The sequence below is a fragment of the Euleptes europaea genome, chromosome 7 (genome assembly GCF_029931775.1).
Source record: "Euleptes europaea isolate rEulEur1 chromosome 7, rEulEur1.hap1, whole genome shotgun sequence".
Taxonomy (NCBI): Eukaryota; Metazoa; Chordata; class Lepidosauria; order Squamata; family Sphaerodactylidae; genus Euleptes; species Euleptes europaea.
This window is the reverse complement of record NC_079318.1, coordinates 9785610-9805469: the sequence shown is the minus strand read 5'-3', so window position 1 is coordinate 9805469 and position 19860 is coordinate 9785610. Positions and strand designations below refer to the sequence as shown.

The window sequence follows — 19860 nt, the reverse complement described above, 5'->3', positions numbered from 1 at the left end:
GACACAGAATATATAGTGAAACAACTTTCTGAAGCCACTCCTGACGTCCAGGTAAGATCCATCTGCTCACTTTGGTTTTGTCCACTGCTCTGTTTTAATCGTTTTAAGGACTATGATAGAATTATGAGCAGTAGTTAAAACCGTACATTGTCCATAAAATATATATTATATTGTGTTCTTTTGTATGTTGTGAAGGATGTTGCTTTGATTTGTCACATGCACAGAGAGACGGGATGTAATTGTAAAAACAAACAAGTACAATCTTGGAATTATGTTACTAGAAAACCTGAAGCAGCAGATCAAGGAAAAACAATGATAAGTACTAATTCCACTGTTTTTCAGTAGAAGTATTTAAAAGGAACTGCTTTTCCAATGGAATCAACAGGGTGGAGGAAATTGTCTTTAGTGGGATATGAAGGATATATCTCCAAGGGTTATCCTCTTTACTTTAACCCCCCTACTTAAGGTATTTATTTTCCTTAAGACTGACATTTGACATGAGTTAAAACGATGCAGATTACAAAATCAGGTAAGGGTTTTTTTTTTGGTAGCACTGTTATACTCAGGCTAAGCTGTTTATTCTAATACTGCCCTTTTTGCTGTTGAAAAGTAATTCATATAATCTGTAATTGTAACTTTTCCTAGTAAGAACTGATACCAATATATCTATTTCTCAGCCATGCCATGAAGAATATGACTGAGCCACAAAATGAAGCTAGGGGCAAACTGGTGGGTGATTTCTCTTCAGATCTGAAGTCCCAGGGCTGCAGAAAAATATGAAGCATGCACAAACAATCCCATGGGGATTAACCCCACCTCCCCAAATAACAGAAACTACTCTTATAGCTTTTTTTAAAAAAAGAATGCCCACAGCACCCTCAGTTGCAGTTGGGAATTGCTAGGCTACCACAACAATATTAGCAAGCCTCTCAAGCCTTGGTTTCTGTAAAGAAAAGCCGTGTGTGGGGGGGTTGACTTGGAGACTGAAACAGCCCTGGAAAAGGTCCTGCCTCTACTCCACTGTCACATCCCCTGATGGAGGAAGTATCACTGGGGATAGGACAAGTGGTGGCACTGGGGAACATTATAATGCTTACTGACTGCTGAACTAGCCTGAGTAAAATCTTTTGACTATTAATTCCAAACTCACTGTGCAGCGTGCAAGGCTACCACGACAATATGCAAATTTCTCACTGGCACCAAGGGAAACGGAATTTCATCCACAGTAAGCAATGAGCTCCACAGACATCAACATCTTTCCAGAGTATATATAGCTTCATTATGACACATGCAGGTTGTATTATAGGCACCACCACCCTTCCTTTGTTTACATTTGCATAACATGGCAACTAAAACAACTGCTTAAACTAAAAAATATTTGCTGTACTCCCCCTCCTCCCAAGGTACCCAATCACATCTAATATAAGCAGCTGGAAGAAATTAAGATGGCTAGAAGCCAATCTCTAATCACCTTTCAGAAGCTTGATGGCATCATAGCATTTTGAGGCTGAAACCCTGCTGGTGCACACACTTACATTCCAGTGGGTTGTTTAAGTCAAATACAAACCCGCAGTTAAGAAAGAACAGTAGGAACAGGGTTAAATGCCTTACTTGTACATTCCTCCCCATTAAAATATTTTCCTTCTTTCATAACTCCAAATTTTGCTGCTAGCTGCAAAATCCCTGTAAAGCTATTTGCTTTATTTTATACTGAAAAACTGACACACACCTTTTTGTGTCATTCAAGAAATGACATTTAAAAAAAATTGTGTTGTTTGCTGTAGAACGTACACATTTCAATTCTGTAGGCTGTTTTTCCAACTTTTAGGATTTCAACTGTTACAACTATTGCTATGTATATTGATAAAAGGAAAGTGTGACTGTCTTCACCCTTTCTCCTTCATAGAATATAAACCAAATAAACAGCTATAGGCAGATGAGTTATGAATAATGGTAAATAAGCTTACTTCAACATTGTTGACCACATCCCTCCAGCTAGAATAATTATATACTAGAAAGTCTAACATAGATTTCAAAGGGTCATTGCTAAAGATATCTCAAGAATGTCTGACACTCAATTTAGATAGATTGCTCTATGAACAGATGTACTGTGCTTTTAAAAAAAGATTAAGAACAGCTGCAGCCCCCCCCCCATCTGAACTGGGTCTATGGCAAGGCAGTGCAGGCTTAAACCCTTCCCCATTGTGTCGTTCTAACCCCAATCAACACCACTCCCCATCTAGCAGCTGTTTGTTCTGAAAGCCCCATAATACAGGCAGCTCTGGTGTTTAACCAACCTTATGGAATCAGCCACCCCAGCTGCTATGTATTCTTCAAAACAAAACAAAACTGTATGAAATTCAAGAACAGACTACATGTAGTATGTACCCAAGTCATATTTAAGGCAATGGAGAACATTAACCAGATGGTTTCTGTTCTGTACCAATACCGATTCTTCACTTGTTGTCTCTGGATGTCTTTACCCCTTAACTTCAGTGACAAAGTTTAGTAGGAAGCTCCTTTTTTCTGCTTATATTATTCCATAAAGTGCAATGTACACTGATGAAAATGTGTGTTTAAAATAAAGGGATATGGGCCACTTTTGTTTTTATAATATGAATGTATCATGTTCCCAGATGGGAAAAAGTCACCCAGACAAACTTGTGATCCCAAAGCTCCTTCGGTGTCCTTTGTATTACAGATTACGATTAAAACTCTTAAATACTAGTTTGATTCAGTTGGAGGGATTTTCTAACTGTTCAAAGGTTCTCACCCTTCTTAATAACCAGGACCCTAAAATCATAGAAATTGTGGCTAATTTTTTTGTTGGTGTGATGGCAATTCGCTCTTCCTTTTAATAAGTTATGTTGTGTCCTTACTGTACTTGGTTGAATGTTGGATATGCCAATAAAGGTATCTGAACTGAACTGATCCCAAAGCTCACAAAACACAAAGGAGGAGAAATGCCCAAGAACAATAACAAATGCCGGTGTCAAAATGTTATTTTAAAACGGACTTTTCAGCTATGTCTGCATTGGAAAAACAAAAATATTAAACAGTCCACATGCAAAAAGATACCAGTCCTGTTTCAAAAGCTAAAAGATTTTATTTTTGAGGATCAAATGTAGTTTCTCTTCTCCATAGTCAACTTCCCTCAAATGCTATTCTTGCAACAACTGGGAAGTCCTTTTAGATCCTCAAACACCACATCAATTAAGGAATTTAACTAAAATTAAGTTCTCTAAAGTGAATTTTGTTTAGCTTTCCTTGATATCATTTTACTTTTTACCAATGACGCATGCAACCCAGAGTGCTGAAAACCATAATCTTCCCAGCACAAGCATAAACATTTCTGTTCAGCAGAAGTTGCTGCCAGTACTTAACTACTAAAACCAGCATTGGCCAGGGGACGAGTGAACATTTGCTGATGGCACCTTCAGAGGTGGTTTGCCAGTGCCTTCCTCTGCACAGCAACCCTGGACTTCCTTGGTGGTCTCCCATCCAAATACTAACCAGGGCCGACCCTGCTTAGCTTCTGAGATCTGACAAGATCAGGCTAGCCTGGGCCATCCAGGTCAGGACTGGCTAGAGTTTTACATCATGCATAATACAGTTTTCTGTTGGAAAGGTTATGAAACTAAAATGACCTCTATGGAAAAGAATGCTGAGCTCACAGGCAAGTGCATTTTTTTAAAAAATGCATTAGTATTATTGTATACAAGGACTTTACCGCCCTTTCCTCTCACCCACCTAATTTTCCAGCTTCTCTCAGCCACAGACCTAGTAATTTTTCTCCAAACAGCTTCTGACAAAAACTTTAAGCAGAAAGGGAAGTGCTTTCCAACAGATATCTTGGAATCACATGGGCAGGATCAAGCACATGGGTCAGTAGATAGGGTTGCCAACCTCCCGGTGGTGGCTGTAGATCTCCTGTTATTACTACTGATCTCCAGGTGACAGAGATCAGTTCCCCTGGAGAAAATGGCCATGTTGGCAATTGGACTCTATGGCATTGAAGTCCCTCCCCTCCCCAAACCCTGCCCTCTTCAGGCTCCACCCCCAAATCTCCAGGTATTTTCCAACCTGGAGCTGGCAATCCTATCAGTAGCATATGTGCAAGAGCCACATCATTTAGTCTGGCCCAACAAGTTTTGATAATAAAGATATTTCCACAAACATTTTTCTGTCAATTTAAATAAAAATAATTTTAACTGAGGAATGTATTACCTTGAGAAGTTGAGGAAATGAACGTGTCTAGTGAATAAATAGGGTTGTTCAGCAGTGCTTATATTTTTAATCAGTTCCATCTAAAACCAAAAACATATAAAATGTAATCATCCTCTGCAAAGTGAAGCCCCAAAACAGAGCTCTAAAACAGTACAAGATTTTTTCCCCATGCAGGTGATTAGTCAATTCCTGCAACCAGAAGCAGGAATGAACACAGATGTCCATGTTATGCTAGGATTTAGGGAGCACTGAAGAACCAAACTGTGCCTCTCTTGGCCTGTTCAACATACATGCAAATTCTAAATATGAAGGCCTTTTGTGTTCCCCATTTTGCTGTAATTTAAATCAGTATTTAATTAATGTTCTCTTCCTTCTGGTGACTGCTGTGATTGATTTTTACTTATTTGTTTAAAACATTTTTATGCTGCCTTTCCACCCAACCAGGGTCCCCAAGGCGGCACAGAGAAAAAATTACAAAATTTAAAATGATAATTAAGTCCATAAAATGCATAAACAAACAACACCAGACCCAGCCAGGAGGGCATGCCAAACAAAACAAAATGAAGTCTTCACCTGCTGGAGAAGACACCAATAGAGGGAGGCAGGTGACTCCCCCTGTGGAGGGAGTTCCCATGTTTTGGTGCCTTTCTCGGGTTACCACCTGTCTGGCCTCAGATAGCAGGGCCTCCAAAGATGACCAAAGTGAACGGGTAGGCTCATATGGGAGAAGGGGGTCCTTAAGATATGATCCCATGCTGTACAGGGCTTTAAAGGTCTACACCAGCAGCCTTAATGAAGTAAAGTGGAAGCCAGTACAGATGAAACAAGACTGGAGTGATATGGTTCCTGCTACCCACTCCAGCCAACATTCTGCATGGAATTAATGCATGGAATTAATAAATGTTGCTCAAAAATGTGACCTCTCTTATAGTTATTTATTTAAAACAGTGGTTCCCAAAGTGGGCAGTACCACCCCCTGGGTGGGGTGGGATTACCTAGAGGGGCACTAAGAGGCAAGGGGGCAGCAGGGAGGGGTGCTAGAGGTGGTCCCCTTCAACTGTGTTGTTCACTAATTTACAATAGATCAAGCTATGGCACCATGCTGGCAAATTTGGTGGAAACTATCAGAATTTTTTCCCCAGACTTTGAAGAGCTGGCACCACTGGATCAAGTTTATCAATTTTGTTGAATAAATTTAAACTAAAAAGTTTTAAAATATTGTCGAAGGCTTTCACGGTCAGAGTTCATTGGTTCTTGTAGGTTATCCGGGCTGTGTTTTAATAAAAGTTTTAATTTGATTTTGAATAACGTGCAATTAATTGTTACTGTTTTGAAATTTTATTATTATCTTCTTTAGTGAGTCGTGCAAATCCCTATTTTGAATAAAGCTTTTTTTATAGGATAGGGTAGGAGGCGCTGGGGTTGAGTTTGTGGAACCAAGGGGGCAGTGGCCCGAAAACTTTGGGAACCACTGGCTTAAAAGGTTCAAGACTTCTTTTCTAAAAACAGACAAGGCTTTAATTCTACATCAAGGACAAGGAAGCCCAACCAATTTAGGCTTTCCCATCTGCACAATATGTTTAGGAGGGGGAAGTCTATGATTTGTTTTGCAAAGATCACTTTCTTTCCCTCCCTATTTTGGCCTGGCTATGTTTAAGTCATTTTATCAGAGTGTTGTCTGTTTACTTATACATTACAATAAAATTATTATATATTTTACTAAAACATTAATACTATTTCACTATGCAAGATCACTGGTAAAACAAAAATGTGACCATGCTGTTCTTTTAAAGCTGTGATTGTTCGTTTTTGGAGTGTCCTGAAATATGTCAGGCTCCTGAAAAAGCTAAATGAGATGTATGCAAAACATTCCACCCATTCTTGCAGCTGATTTCCTGACTTCTGCTCTCCTCAGATCATTCTAATTGGTTTATGAAAAATAACTTGACTGTTACTATGCCTTTACTCAGAGGCCACAGTAATTGTGAATAATTGTATATATAGTTGTATCCAACAAGGAAGAAAAAACCACAACAAAAGACCAAAAATCAAACAAAACAAAATTATTTAAAACTTAGTCATCTGATGACTATCAGTCCCATTCTATGCATATTTTTAGAATTAATTCTTGGGGAAAAAATCCAGTAAGATTTATATAGTAAGAACTAAATTTATTTGTAAAATAAGTCTAATCTGGAGGCATTTACTAAATACAAGAAAAAGAGTTTAGCGGCATTGGTACAACTATAAATATGTGAGAATATTTGAATTTAATCTCTGATATTTGAATGGCGGACCTTTAAGAAATTAACATTATACATTCAGACAGTTGTTCGTATAGGCTAATTTGCCGACACACAGAATACACCAAACATGATCATGATGCAGAGGGAGGCAATAGCAACCACCTCTGAACTTCTCTTGCCTTGAAAACCCACCAGGGGTTGCCATAAGTCAGATGTCACTTGACGGCAAAAATAAAAAGCATGTACTTTGTTTTAAAAGGCTAAATTCCTGTTTCTGAGCTAAGAAATACAGTTGGTGAATTATATGCAATTACAGGAATATAATAGCTAGTTTTGAACCATTTCAAGGTTGACAGAAAACTTCCAGATCTCAGCTCTGTGAACAATTGCAGAATTTTACAGAATTCAGGTTGGGCTGTCAATGATCTGAAATGTCTATGAGAGCTGGTGCACTGTACCACATTTAACAGATGTATACCATGCTTTAACAGATACAGCTGTGCTAAAGAGCTCAAGAAACAGCTACTCCATACACTTCAGCGTATTCTAAAATAATGGTACAGGTATTTATTGTGTTTTCTAGACAGAAAGTATCTAGAAAATAGAGACCAAAGTTATACTATGCCGGTTTGTCTAAGGACATCTCAGTTTTATATTTATCTTCCTCATCCAATTTTCTACTATAGAAATCCAAGGCAGTTTAGTGTTAACACCCAATTGTATTTTCAGCGAAACTCCACCTGGTGGAGAGATAACTCACAATAGGTTGGGGGAGAGGCGCCTTCTTAAATACCTGGGAAGTCTGTGAAAAACTCTATTTGCATTTCTAAGCAAAATGTCACTTGTTACTTGGAAGTAAAATTGTTACTTAAAGTCTCTGCAGTTAACACCTGAGATTTCCAACAATTTTTTTCCTTTTGGGAAAAAAAGATAAAACATTTTATCCACCAATAGAGAACTCTGACTCAGTAACTTGTTTGTGATTCGCTTTCTTACACTGCTGTAATTCTTCAAAATGTACCAATCTATTTAATTGCCCAAAGCAGAGAAATGTCAATTTAATACTTCCATTAGCTAAATGGAAACAGACAACTGCAGAAAGCAGAATCCAGATAATAATGAAATGAAATCAAAAAGTAGGCAAGACCTGTGTGATGTTTCTGGACATTCCTGCAGTTATCTATGATTGTTGCTTCAGGGTACTATAACTGCCACCAGTAGGATTAACTTACTTTATTTACCATCACAAGATGTAGAAATAATCACAGGATTTCAGATAGTTCTACAAAGGATGTTTCAAATTCATGAAGCATTGAGTGTCATGGGCCATGATAGCTAAATGGAAAATTCATGTCCCATGGCAATGCATCTCAAAACTATTTAGCTCCAGAAGAAATAATGTCCTATCTGGGGGATTCCAGAGGTGTACTAATTAGTACTTAGAACAGAATGATGGACCAGATTAACCTTTGGCTGTATCTAAAAAGCCAATTCTTATACTATCTTTGATACCCTAATCCCACCATTTACACCTTTATACTTATAGCATTGGAATGGAACTATTGCCATTTGTTGTACTTGGTGACATTTTATTTACCCTAATTACCTGAAAGGAAGACAAGGGGTTTTTTTTGTACCTTTGCTGACATATATTTACATATAAGTTACACTTAGGTACAGTAATCAGATACCTTCTTTGTATTACCTTTTTAAAGGCCTATTGTCTTTCCTCTAGGGTCAGCTACAGTAAATACTTTCACAGTGCCTTCATTTTATTTTATTATTTTTATTTATTTGCGTTATTTATAGTCCATCTTCCTCATAGGGACTCAAGGCAGATTACATATAGTGACTCAGTACAATCAACAAAATGGGACATTCAATAAACAATGTATCTGGAACCAACCAGAAGAACTGAAGCACAGCATAAGTTCTGTGACACACTAAGCAGTGTGAAAATTACATAATAGGATCCTACTTACAGTAAACTATCCACAGCAGTATAAACCACAGTCCCTAATCATTTATCCAGGTAAGTTTGTAAACCATTTTGTACAGTGCAACCTTATTGCCTCTTGAATTATTCAGTTTTGCATACTTTGCAGAATGCCAGGAGAGTGGGAGCCTTCCAGACCTCCTTGGAAAGGCCATTCTATAAGGTGGGAGCCACAGTGGAGAAAACACTGCATGGGCAGATGTTGATTTTGCCCACTTGCAGGCTAGCACCTGCAGGCGGCCCTGCTCAAATGAGCAAAGCTGTCGTGGCAGAGCATAGGGGAAGGCAGCTAATGTGGGAAAGTGATTAGCATATTAAATCATGAACCCGCAGACACAGTTGCAAGTCTCCCTCAAGCCATGATGACCTTGAACCAGCCACTCATTCTCAGTCTAGCTACCTCCCAAAGTTGTTGTGAGGATAAAATATGTGTAGGGGGAATGAGAATCACACTGTGTATGTTGCCTGGAATTTATTCAGTAGAGGGCTGGATAAAAATGAAATAGATGAACAAAAGTGTGCATGTTCATCTACTGACTGGTGGGTATTCTGAAGCTGCAAACAAGAAGAATGGGTTATTACATGCAACACGCTATAATCACCCCTCAGGACAGACCTGATTTAGAGTGAAAGCAACACTTCCTGGGCTGAGCTCACATGGGTGATAGTAGCCAGGTTGTTGTGAGGATAAACAAAGGCTATTCAGGTCAATGCTTCCTGCATAAACAAATGCATTTTTAATTACTCCTATTCACAAGTTACGGTGAGGACATGTACAATCCTCGTACAGTGTATGCTTGATTTTTCATTATATATGCAATGAGTAATTCACATGTTACATTCAACTCATGGACAGCTTAATGTGTGATTTAAACTACACATTTATCCAGGTACTGGTCTCTGGTTTCATTTGTAAATTGATCATGTGTTGGCCCTTTCTTACTAACAGATGTATGCACATACATAGAAGGTGTACATATGTTCACCATAACACAGAGTTTCCGTCTAGACATTAGGAAGAATTTTCTAACAGAGTGGTTCCTCAGTGGAACAGGCTTCCTCAGGAGGTGGTGAGCTCTCCTTCCCTGGACAGATGGAAATGGCCATCTGTCAGCAATGCTGATTCTGTGACCTTAGGCAGATGATGAGAGGGAAGGCATCTTGGTCATCTTCTGGTCACTGGGGATGTGTGGGGAGAGGTAGTTGTGAGTTTCCTGCATTGTGCAAGGGGTTGGACTAGATGACCCTGGTGGTTCCTTCCAACTCTATGATTCTATGATTCTATATGAACAGTGTAATTCCTCAACAATCATGGAATATATCACCATGTTCAAACACTGATGAACACTTCTACAAAAACTGGCTTAGTCTTGCCATACTATCCTTATTTATTACCTTTATCAGAGCCGTAACTTCAGAAGATGCTTAGTGCCTCTATATTCACACGTGACAGTGTTCTAGATTTAAAAGTATCAATTATTTTTGGGGGAAATCCTCACTCTAAACAAATTTACTTCAATGCACTTTTAATAATACTTATAATATGTCTCACTGATTACATTCTTAAAAGTATAGTATTCTTTTTCACAAACTTAAAACTGGTTGTTATTGGTTATATATATATATTGACGTCATGTCACAGCTGACTTATGGCAACTCGTAGTTTTCAAGGCAAGAGATGTTCAGAGGTGGTTTGCTGTTGCCTGCCTCTGTGTCATGACCCTGGTATTCCTTGGAGGTCTCCCATCAAAATACTTGCCAGGGTCGAGGCTGAGAGTGTGACTGGCCCAAGGTCAAGGTCATGCAGCTAACTTCCATGGTGCAAGTGAAGATTTGAATCTGGGTTCCCCAGGTCCTAGTCTGACACCTTCACCACTACACCATGCTGCCTCTCGACTGCTAATATACATCTTATATATACACAACATCATATCAGAAACCACATACCTGTTCATTCTTGGTCAGTCTGGTTTTGTTATGAATGTCGGATGTTACCAAGTTGAATCCATGTCTCTCAGACAAAATTCTTAACAGCAAAACCACAGTGCGACTTCCACACTTTCCAACCCTGTTGTATACCACTTGGCTAGGGAATGGAAGAACCTAAATTTAAAAAAGCACATTAACCTTCTCATATTGGGATCCTGAAATGCACAAAATAGTTGCACTGTGACTTACGAGATACACACATCAACCATTCATGTTGTTAGGTCATGATTTCTTTCGATATTTCTAATACCTAAAAAGTATTTCTTTTTCAATTTTGTCAGGACTAAGATTCAGTTCAGTGGTGGTTTGCATTTCCTGGGAAGAACAGTGGGCTGACAGTACTCTTCAATTAACAGAGAGGTCTGATATTCATGTACTCTCCACTGTTATCACTGAACCACTTCAGATGCAAAATATCAAAATACGTGCAACATATTTCAACTAATGAAACTAGCTATGAAACTTAAAACACTGCAGACCATTCAATGTTATAACCTTCTGCAGTACACAGATGTCCTCTTGCAGGAAACTATACTTGGACAATGAGAATCGCTACTCTTGGCAAACAAAAGTATTAAATTGATCCTTGGCTTTCACAGTAGTTTGAATTAATTGGTGAACCAATATTACCTATATAAATTGACAAATTCCAGAGGCAAATCCATATTAGTCTGCTGCAGCCAGCATAACCAAGTCTTGTGACACCAAAAAGACTATCGTATATACTCGCGTATAAGCCGAGTTTTTCAGCCCCAAAAAAGGGCTGAAAAAGCCGAACTCGGCTTATACGCAGGTCAATACGGTAGGGGAGGGGAGGGGGGAGGAGGGAGGAGGGAACTTAGTGCTGCCGCCGCCGCCAGGCCCACGCCGCTTCCTGCTGCCAAGAGCGGCCTGGGGCGGCCTCCTGCAGCTGCAGGAAGGCTGCCCTGGCCCTCGCCCGGCTGCGCCGCTGCTTCTGGCGGCCGAGAGCGGCCTGGGGCGGCGGCCCCGGCCCTCGCCTGGCCGCGCCGCCGCTTCTGGCGGCCAAGAGCGGCGGCCCCGGCCCTCGCCCGGCCGCGCCGCCGCTTCTGGTGGCCGAGAGCGGCCTGGGGCGGCCTGGGGCAGCGGCCCCGGCCCTCGCCCGGCCACGCCACCGCTTCTGGCGGCCTGGGGCGGCTGCTCCGGCCCTTGCCCGGCCGCACCGCCACCTCTGGCGGCTGAGAGCGGCCTGGGGCGACTGCCCCGGCCCTCGCCCGGCCGCGCCGCCGCTTCTGGCGGCCGAGAGCGGCCTGGGGCAGCGGCCCCGGCCCTCGCCCGGCCACGCCACCGCTTCTGGCGGCCTGGGGCGGCTGCTCCGGCCCTCGCCCGGCCGCGCCGCCACCTCTGGCGGCTGAGAGCGGCCTGGGGTGACTGCCCCGGCCCTCGCCTGGCCGCGCCGCCGCTTCTCGCGGCCGAGAGCGGCCTGGGGCGGCCTTCTGCAGCTCCAGGGAGGCTGCCCTGGCCCTCGCCCGGCCGCGCCGCCGCCAGGACCACGCCGCTTGCTCCTGCGCCGGGAGCCCAGGTAAGCCTGCGGGGGGGGGAGGGGTTATAAGCCGACCCTCGGCTTATACGCGGGTGCCTAATTTTTCCCCATTTTTGGGGAGAAATTAGGCACCATGGCTTATACGCGGGTCGGCTTATACACGGGTATATACGGTAATGAATTTAATGTGGTAAAAACCTTCCTGAGCCAGAGCTTAATAAAATCATTATTTTCCTGTTGCCTAAACTCACAATTTTTCATATAGTAATAATATCAAACTTAATGAAAATATATGTAACAAGCTTCCCAACAAAAATACTAAACTTTAAAGCTAAAAAATATACAAGATTTGGGGGTCAGATCACATATGCATGTTTATTCCATGCTACTGCATGGAATAAATTTATATACTACTAAATTTATAACTCAATGCTTTCCAACAAAGCCAGGCTCACAAATTAAACTCTCAGCCATTATCTAATCTAGGACAAGGAAGGCAGACTTCATGGAAGCTACTTAATTTTTTCCTCCAAGAACCTTGGGAGCTGCCAGTCCCAAAACAGCAGCTCATGTGTGGGACCACACTCACAAAATGGTGGCTTGCACAAAAATTAGTGTTTCAGAGAAGTTCTGCAATGCTAGTGTGGGGAAAGTGTCCTCTGATGTTCTCCAAAAGCAACACTGCCCCCAAATTCTATCTTGCCCCACAAGGAAAAAATATTCAGATAGTTCTTGTAGGTTATCCGGGCTGTGTGACCATGGTCTTGGTATTTTCTTTCCGGACGTTTCGCCAGCAGCTGTGGCAGGCATCTTCAGAGGAGTAACACTAGAGACACTGTCCTTCAGTGTTACTCCTCTGAAGATGCCTGCCACAGCTGCTGGCGAAACGTCAGGAAAGAAAATACCAAGACCACGGTCACACAGCTCAGATAACCTACAAGAACTGATTAACTCTGACCGTGAAAGCCTTCGACAATATACAGATACCTTTGTGTTTTCCCCAGAGAGGCAAACAGCCACTTCGATGCACAGGGAAAGAATCAGTAGCTTTAAAGGGAATTTAAAGTGAAGGATAAGACAGTGATTAAAGGAGCATGGCAGGAGAGGTGGAGAGCTACCTTTAATTGCTCGTAGAGTGACTGGTTATCCCCGAGTGACCTTCTGCCCTGCTCTGATCTACTGTATTTGCATATGTGAACCAACCAAATTTGAAGTGGATACTAATTTCTATTATAATAGTGAAATTAAAAATATACTGCAAAATTGAATTCTTAAGTGTTCAGTGATATGTACTTTATTAAATAATATATGGTTACAAATTGGCAACAGTCCCAGTCATACCATTAACTATGTTGCCAAGATGGGCAGACTGGGAAATGCTTTCTATTCTATGCAGTTTTCATCTGTAGAGCTGAGCTCTCCAAAGCAGCTTTTCCTCATGTGCCCACCACATCACATGACTACAGTCTCTAGAGGACAGGCTTGGAAGTTAATAAGTCTTTTCTCATAGAAAGGCCGCCTTTGGGAAATCACAGCTTTCATTTACTTTTCAATTTAATTTTTAATATTTTGCATTACCAACACCTCATATGGTCCACCCTCTGACACTGAAAGTCATAAGGTCGAATCTGAATTACATCTTCATGAGTAGCCAGGGGCTACACCATTTATTCATGAGCAATGTCTTGCATATTTTAAAGCACCTTAATAATACTAAGCAATCACTATGTTTTATATCATCATAAATTTCCATCAACTTTAAAGACATGGCTGTAAACAAACCGTGCAACTCGAAAATGGCAACAGTATATTACAAAAGAAAAAAAATTAAGACCAAATCTTGACTACTTTATTTTGGACAAAACCACCAACAGTACTAGTGGAGAAAGTTGGCACAAGTTTTGCAAAGGAAAACATACTCAGAAGTCAGAAAGATTTGGGTTGAATCCCACATGTAGATTTGATCAGTTTTATGTAGCATCTGCTTGATCGGAATGGTTTTATGAAATTGATCAACGGGTTAGTGGGAGGAAAGGCACCAGGGGAAGACTATATTCCACCAGAGCTATATATATAAAATACCCAATGGTGGGCCTCGGTTTTAGCAGTATTATTTACTACAATTAATAATACCTGTGAGACAAAGTGTCATTGTCCCTTTTTTAAAAGGGTGATAGTTTGGATCCTGCCAACTATCACCCTATTAGTCTTTTAGGTGTAGTCTCTAAACTATACACTCATCATCTAACTTGTATATCAGGTTAGAAGACTGGGCAAACTCGGAAAACTTTCAAAATCCAGAACAAGCAGGATTTCACAAGGGTCATAGTACAACTGATCACTGCTTAGAACTTAAAGCTCTAGCAGAGAAATGTTCAGGAAAACTCAATTGCCAGCTCTTCATTGAATTTATAGATTTGTCCTCAGCTTTTGACACAATTGGCCCCACTAGGCTCTGGCAGAAATTGGTGGATACTACTATAGATCATAGACTCTTTAGATTAATAAGGGAATTGTATACAAACCTCACTGTTAGAGCTGGAGTAGAGGCTTCTGGAAGTGTCTGACATAACTACATGCTTATACCATATCAGCAAATTGTTTATTTTCTATGTTGCAAACATTAAAACAATTAAAAATATAGATAAAACTATAAAATGCTATCAAAACACATAAACAAATAACACCCAAAGGAGGGCCAATAACTGGTACTGGGGGTATGCTATAACCTCCCCCAAAAAAGATTAGATGTAATTAAATTAGTAGGTTAAAATTCTGTGTTTGGGCAAAACATGTTAGTAGATCCCACATATTCAATCAGATAATAATGACAGAAATTTCATTATTGAATTATTTCTACACAGGTCTGACAACATAATGTACTAAAGTTATGAAAACCCTATATATGAAGTAGCCTTAAATTGAGTTTCATAATTGGTCCATCTAGCGCAGAGGTGGGGAACCTTTTTCCTGCCAAGGACCATTTGCATATTTATAATATCATTCGGTGGCCATAGCAGGCGTAGATCTCCCGGCAGGGGGGGAGATGCTAGGTTTGCCAGGTCTCCAGCCACCACCTGGAGGTTAGCAAACAGAGAAACAGCAACAAACTGCAAACAACAAACAATACTTCTTTATGCTATAAAGCATATAAAGATACAACCAGTATCTGGTGCAATGATAAACAGTAATGGACAATGTCCAAGGTCATAAGATTGGCCACAACGAAAAGATAAGTCCTAGAGCATAACTAGGAACGTTTCTTTCTTTTCCAAGAGGTAAGGTGATGGAACAATCCTACAGCATTCCAGTATCTTTTCTGTTTCGGCTTAAAATGACAGCCTTCCTCAGGGGCCACTAAGTAAACAAGATAAAGAGTATGCAGTACATCGGCATAAATAATAATCCAAATGCATTAATACAAACTGAAAAAAATACACAGAGTTTACAAGGTACTTACACGCTAGCTGTAAATTACAATGGGTTTGGAATAACCCATGACTTGTAACACTGTGTTACATTATGACTCCTTCCATTCCCTTCACCTGAAGGATAACCTTCCTTTTAGTCAGCTTCTTAGGTTAAAAAGAAACTCATCAGACATGGCTGACTATAAACAATTCATGAAGCAGTTCACGCAGGCTCTAAAGCATCGGGGTTACCCCGAACGCGTGATAGAACGTGCAAAGGTTAGAACTCAACAGAAGCCTAGAACAGAATTACTCATAGACTCTCATATACAAAAGGAATCACGCCTTACATGTGTGTTACAGTACACATCGATGTCCCCTTTAATTCGCCAAATAATTCACAAACACTGATATTTAGTACAGCACTTACCGGGATGTTCTTTGCCACCTCGAGTGGCATACAAACGAACTAGATCCTTTAGAGACATGTTAGTGCACACTTCACAGCACGGTAGTGCCAGTTCCAATTTACCAGCCGGCAACTACAAATGTGGCTCCTGCTTAAGCTGCAAATACATGTTAACTGTGAAAGAAATTACTAACCCAACTACAGGAAAAATCTTTTCTATACGCAGTTTTAATAATTGTGACTCCCACAATTTGATTTATTGTGTGCTCTGTACGTGCCAACTTTGGTACATTGGAAAAACATCGAGACCTATCAAATATTGCATCAGCGAGCATAGATCAAGATTGAGGAATCGGGTAGCTGAGGCACCCTTGACACCACATTTCATTGAGCATAATCACTCTGATGAGGACCTTTCCTTTTTTGTTTTGTGGCGCTTTGTAAGCGCACACAATCATGACAGAATAGATCTTGATCTTGTCTTGAAACTACAAGAATCTAAATACATCCAGTTTTTTGATACTTTGTCTCCCAAAGGTTTAAATACTGCACTAGATTTAACATGCTACCTGTAAGGACTTGCATTTATGTATGTTGTTTCTATGCAATTCATATACATCATTGTATGTGGTTTTTAGTATATAGGTACGCTATCACTTTAAGCTGTTACAGCTGAGTCGTACCTACCCATGTGATTGCATCATACTTAAATGGGGCGGTAACATGGCTACTTTGCCAACGCGTAAGCATTGTAATTTACAGCTAGCGTGTAAGTACCTTGTAAACTCTGTGTATTAATGCATTTGGATTATTATTTATGCCGATGTACTGCATACTCTTTATCTTGTTTACTTAGTGGCCCCTGAGGAAAGCTGTCATTTTAAGTCAAAACAGAAAAGATACCGGAATTCTGTAGGATTGTTCCATCACCTTACCTCTTGGAAAAGAAAGAAACGTTCCTAGTTATGCTCTAGGACTTCTCTTTTCGTTGTGGCCAATCTTATGACCTTGGACATTGTCCATTACTGTTTATCATTGCACCAGATACTGGTTGTATCTTTATATGCGTTATAGCATAAAGAATGGAGCCTTGGACACTTACCGTAGAGGCTCTTTCTCCTCTGAGGCGAAGGGCATCCTCAGAAGTGGGTTGTTTTCCCTCTCCATCCGGGTAGGCAGGACCAAAGACTTTGACTTCCTGTCCCCTTTGGCGGGAAAACAGCCTGCAGGAAGCCAGTTATCGTCTAGCCTAGCTAAAACAGCACTATTGGAACACGGACTCACAAGAATGATGCAAAACTGAAACCCTTGATGAAAACAGACTCCAGAAAAAGCATAAAATATTCACTTGATATGTTGTTCAGAAGAAATTTTTATCGTAAACTAATTAATTGGGATGGGCAGGATGCCCTTCGCCTCAGAGGAGAAAGAGCCTCTACGGTAAGTGTCCAAGGCTCCATTCTCCCCTGAGGCAAGGGCATCCTCAGAAGTGGGACTTTAAAGAGCTCCCTTATGGGTGGGTAACTTATTATTCTACTACGTTTTGGAGCACTCTGCGCCCAAAGGCCGCTTGTGCTGAAGACCAGACATTAATTTTATAGTGTTTAACGAACGTCGATACGGAAGACCACGTGGCCGCTCGACATATTTCCTCTATAGGTGCCTGCTTATCAAAGGCTGCTGATGTTGCCATGCTGCGGAGTGAATGGGCTGTGATTCCCCTTGGTAAAGGGGTACCGGTCGATTTGTATGCCTCTGAGATACACTGTCTGAGGGTATAACTAATGGAAGCCGCTGACATTCTTTTTCCTTTGGAAGGGTTTGAAATTCCAATAAACATATAATCTGTTTGTCTAAACTCTTTAGTACGTTCTATGAATATGCGAATAGCTCTGCGCAGGTCTAGAGAATGCCACTGTTTTTCTTTGTCGTTTGATGGTGAAGGGCAGAAAGATGGAAGATTAATTTCTTGAGCCCTATGGAAATGAGAATTGATTTTAGGCCGGAACGTTGGGTCTGGGGTCAAAACCACCTTATCCTTATGGAATACGCAGAGGCCAGTCCTAATCGAAAGGGCTCTGAGCTCCGACACCCGTCTAGCTGACGTGACAGCAGTTAGGAACAGTACCTTCATGCGAAGGTATTTAATCGGAACTGTCCTAAGTGGCTCGAAGGGGGGACCCATTAATGCTTTTAAAACCAAGTTTAAGTTCCAGGATGGGAATCTGTGAATGACCGGTGGTTGAATTTGTGACACTCCCTTTAAAAAGGCAGCAACGTGTCTATGATTTGAAATAGGAAGGCCATCTACGAAGGGTAGCACCGTAGATAGAGCGGTTACCTGTCTCCTTAGAGTCGAAGCTGAGAGTTTAAGTCGTATTCCCTCCTGAAGGAAATCTAGAATCTCGGATATAGAAGGTGAGAGAGGGTTGACCTTCTTTCGTCTGGCCCATCTAACAAACGCTTTCCATGACGAATTATACATTCGTCTAGTGGATGGTCTACGGGCTTCCAAAATAGTATTAACTACTTCTAAGGAGTACCCTTGATTTAAAAGAGATCGCCTCTCAAGTGCCAGGCGGTCAAACAGAACCATTGGGGTTCTGGGTGATTCAGGGGGCCCTGGTGTAGTATGGCTCTGCTCGGTGGAATCTGCCATGGATCCTGACAAGACATTCTCTTTAGATTCGCAAACCAAGGTCTGCGGGGCCAATATGGGGCTATGAGTATGACATTGGCATGCTGTTGTTGAATTTTGCGGAGAACTTTGGGAAGAATGGGAATGGGCGGAAAGGCGTACAGGAGACCTTTTGGCCAATCGCTCAGTAAGGCGTCTGTGCCTTCCGCCTTTGGATGGAAAAATCTGGAAAAATATCTTGGTAGTTTGTGATTTTGTTCTGAGGCGAACAAGTCTAGAGAAGGGGTGCCAAATTTTTCCGAAACTAGATGAAATGTATCCTGGTCTAATTCCCATTCCCCTTCGTCGAGGGTTTGGCGGCTTAGCCAATCGGCTTGTACGTTGAGGGTCCCCTTGATATGTTCTGCCCGAATCGAGGGTATGTTCATTTGAAGATTTTGAGAAGATTTTGGCTGCCTCCTTGTGGAGGGAGGAGGATCTGGAACCTCCCTGCTTGTTCAGATACGCTTTCGTGGATATGTTGTCCGTTCTTATAAGTATGTGATGATTTTTGATTTTTGGAGCAAATTCCCGCAGTGCAAGATTTACTGCCCTGAGCTCCAGTAAATTGATGTAAAGTGTCATTTCCGGAAGGGACCAACGTCCCTGGGCTAGGTGTTCTCCTAGGATGGCCCCCCAGCCCGTCAGACTGGCATCTGAGAATATTTGTAGAGGCTCCTCGTGTATGTACTGTGTTTGTTTGTATAGGTTCGCTGGGGAGGACCACCAACGTAGACTCTGTTTGACCTGTGGGGAAAGAACTATCGTTTTGATTCTTTTTCTGGAAATGTCTATCTGATGGGGACTCAACATCCACTGCAACGGTCGTGATTGGAATCTGGCCCATGGTACTACTGCGATGCATGATACCATCAGACCCATGAGTTTGGCTAATGTCATCAGTCTGGCTGTTCTCTGTCTGACTATCGATAGAGAAAGAGTGATAATTTTGTCCACTCTTTCCTTGGTTAAGGAAATGGAATTGGACACTGAGTTGATCTGAACCCCTAAGTGGATGGCGGTTTGTGATGGTATCAGGGAGCTTTTGTGAAAATTTATTAAGTCTCCATGCTCCTGGAGAATTTGGATAACTCTGGCCGTGTGTCGTTTGGACAGGTTCAGAGTAGGGGCGCAGATCAGGATATCGTCTAGGTACGGATGTACCTGGATTCCTTCCTGTCTGAGGACGGCTATGACCGTTACTAATGTCTTGGTAAAGACTCTGGGGGCGGAAGTAAGGCCAAAAGGGAGGGCCCTGAATTGGAAATGATCGTTTCCATAGGCAAAACGAAGGAAACGTTTGTGGGAAGGGTGAATCGGAATATGGAGGTAGGCCTCCGTCAGGTCCACAGCGGTCAAGAAAGTGCCAGGGAGAAGGGACTCCACGGTAGATTTGACCGTCTCC

The 19860-nt window shown here is 41.5% G+C and overlaps 1 protein-coding gene across 1 annotated transcript in view; it reads right to left on the bottom strand.

Annotated features, from left to right (window-relative positions):
• Window positions 1-19860, bottom strand: part of UST (uronyl 2-sulfotransferase) — a 160943-nt gene that overhangs the window by 87125 nt on the left and 53958 nt on the right. The window contains exons 3-4 of the mRNA XM_056852620.1: window positions 10417-10572; window positions 4228-4307 (exon numbers count right to left, since the gene is read on the bottom strand). Coding sequence (XP_056708598.1) covers window positions 4228-4307; window positions 10417-10572 — 236 coding nt within the window. The remainder of the gene's footprint in view (window positions 1-4227; window positions 4308-10416; window positions 10573-19860) is intronic.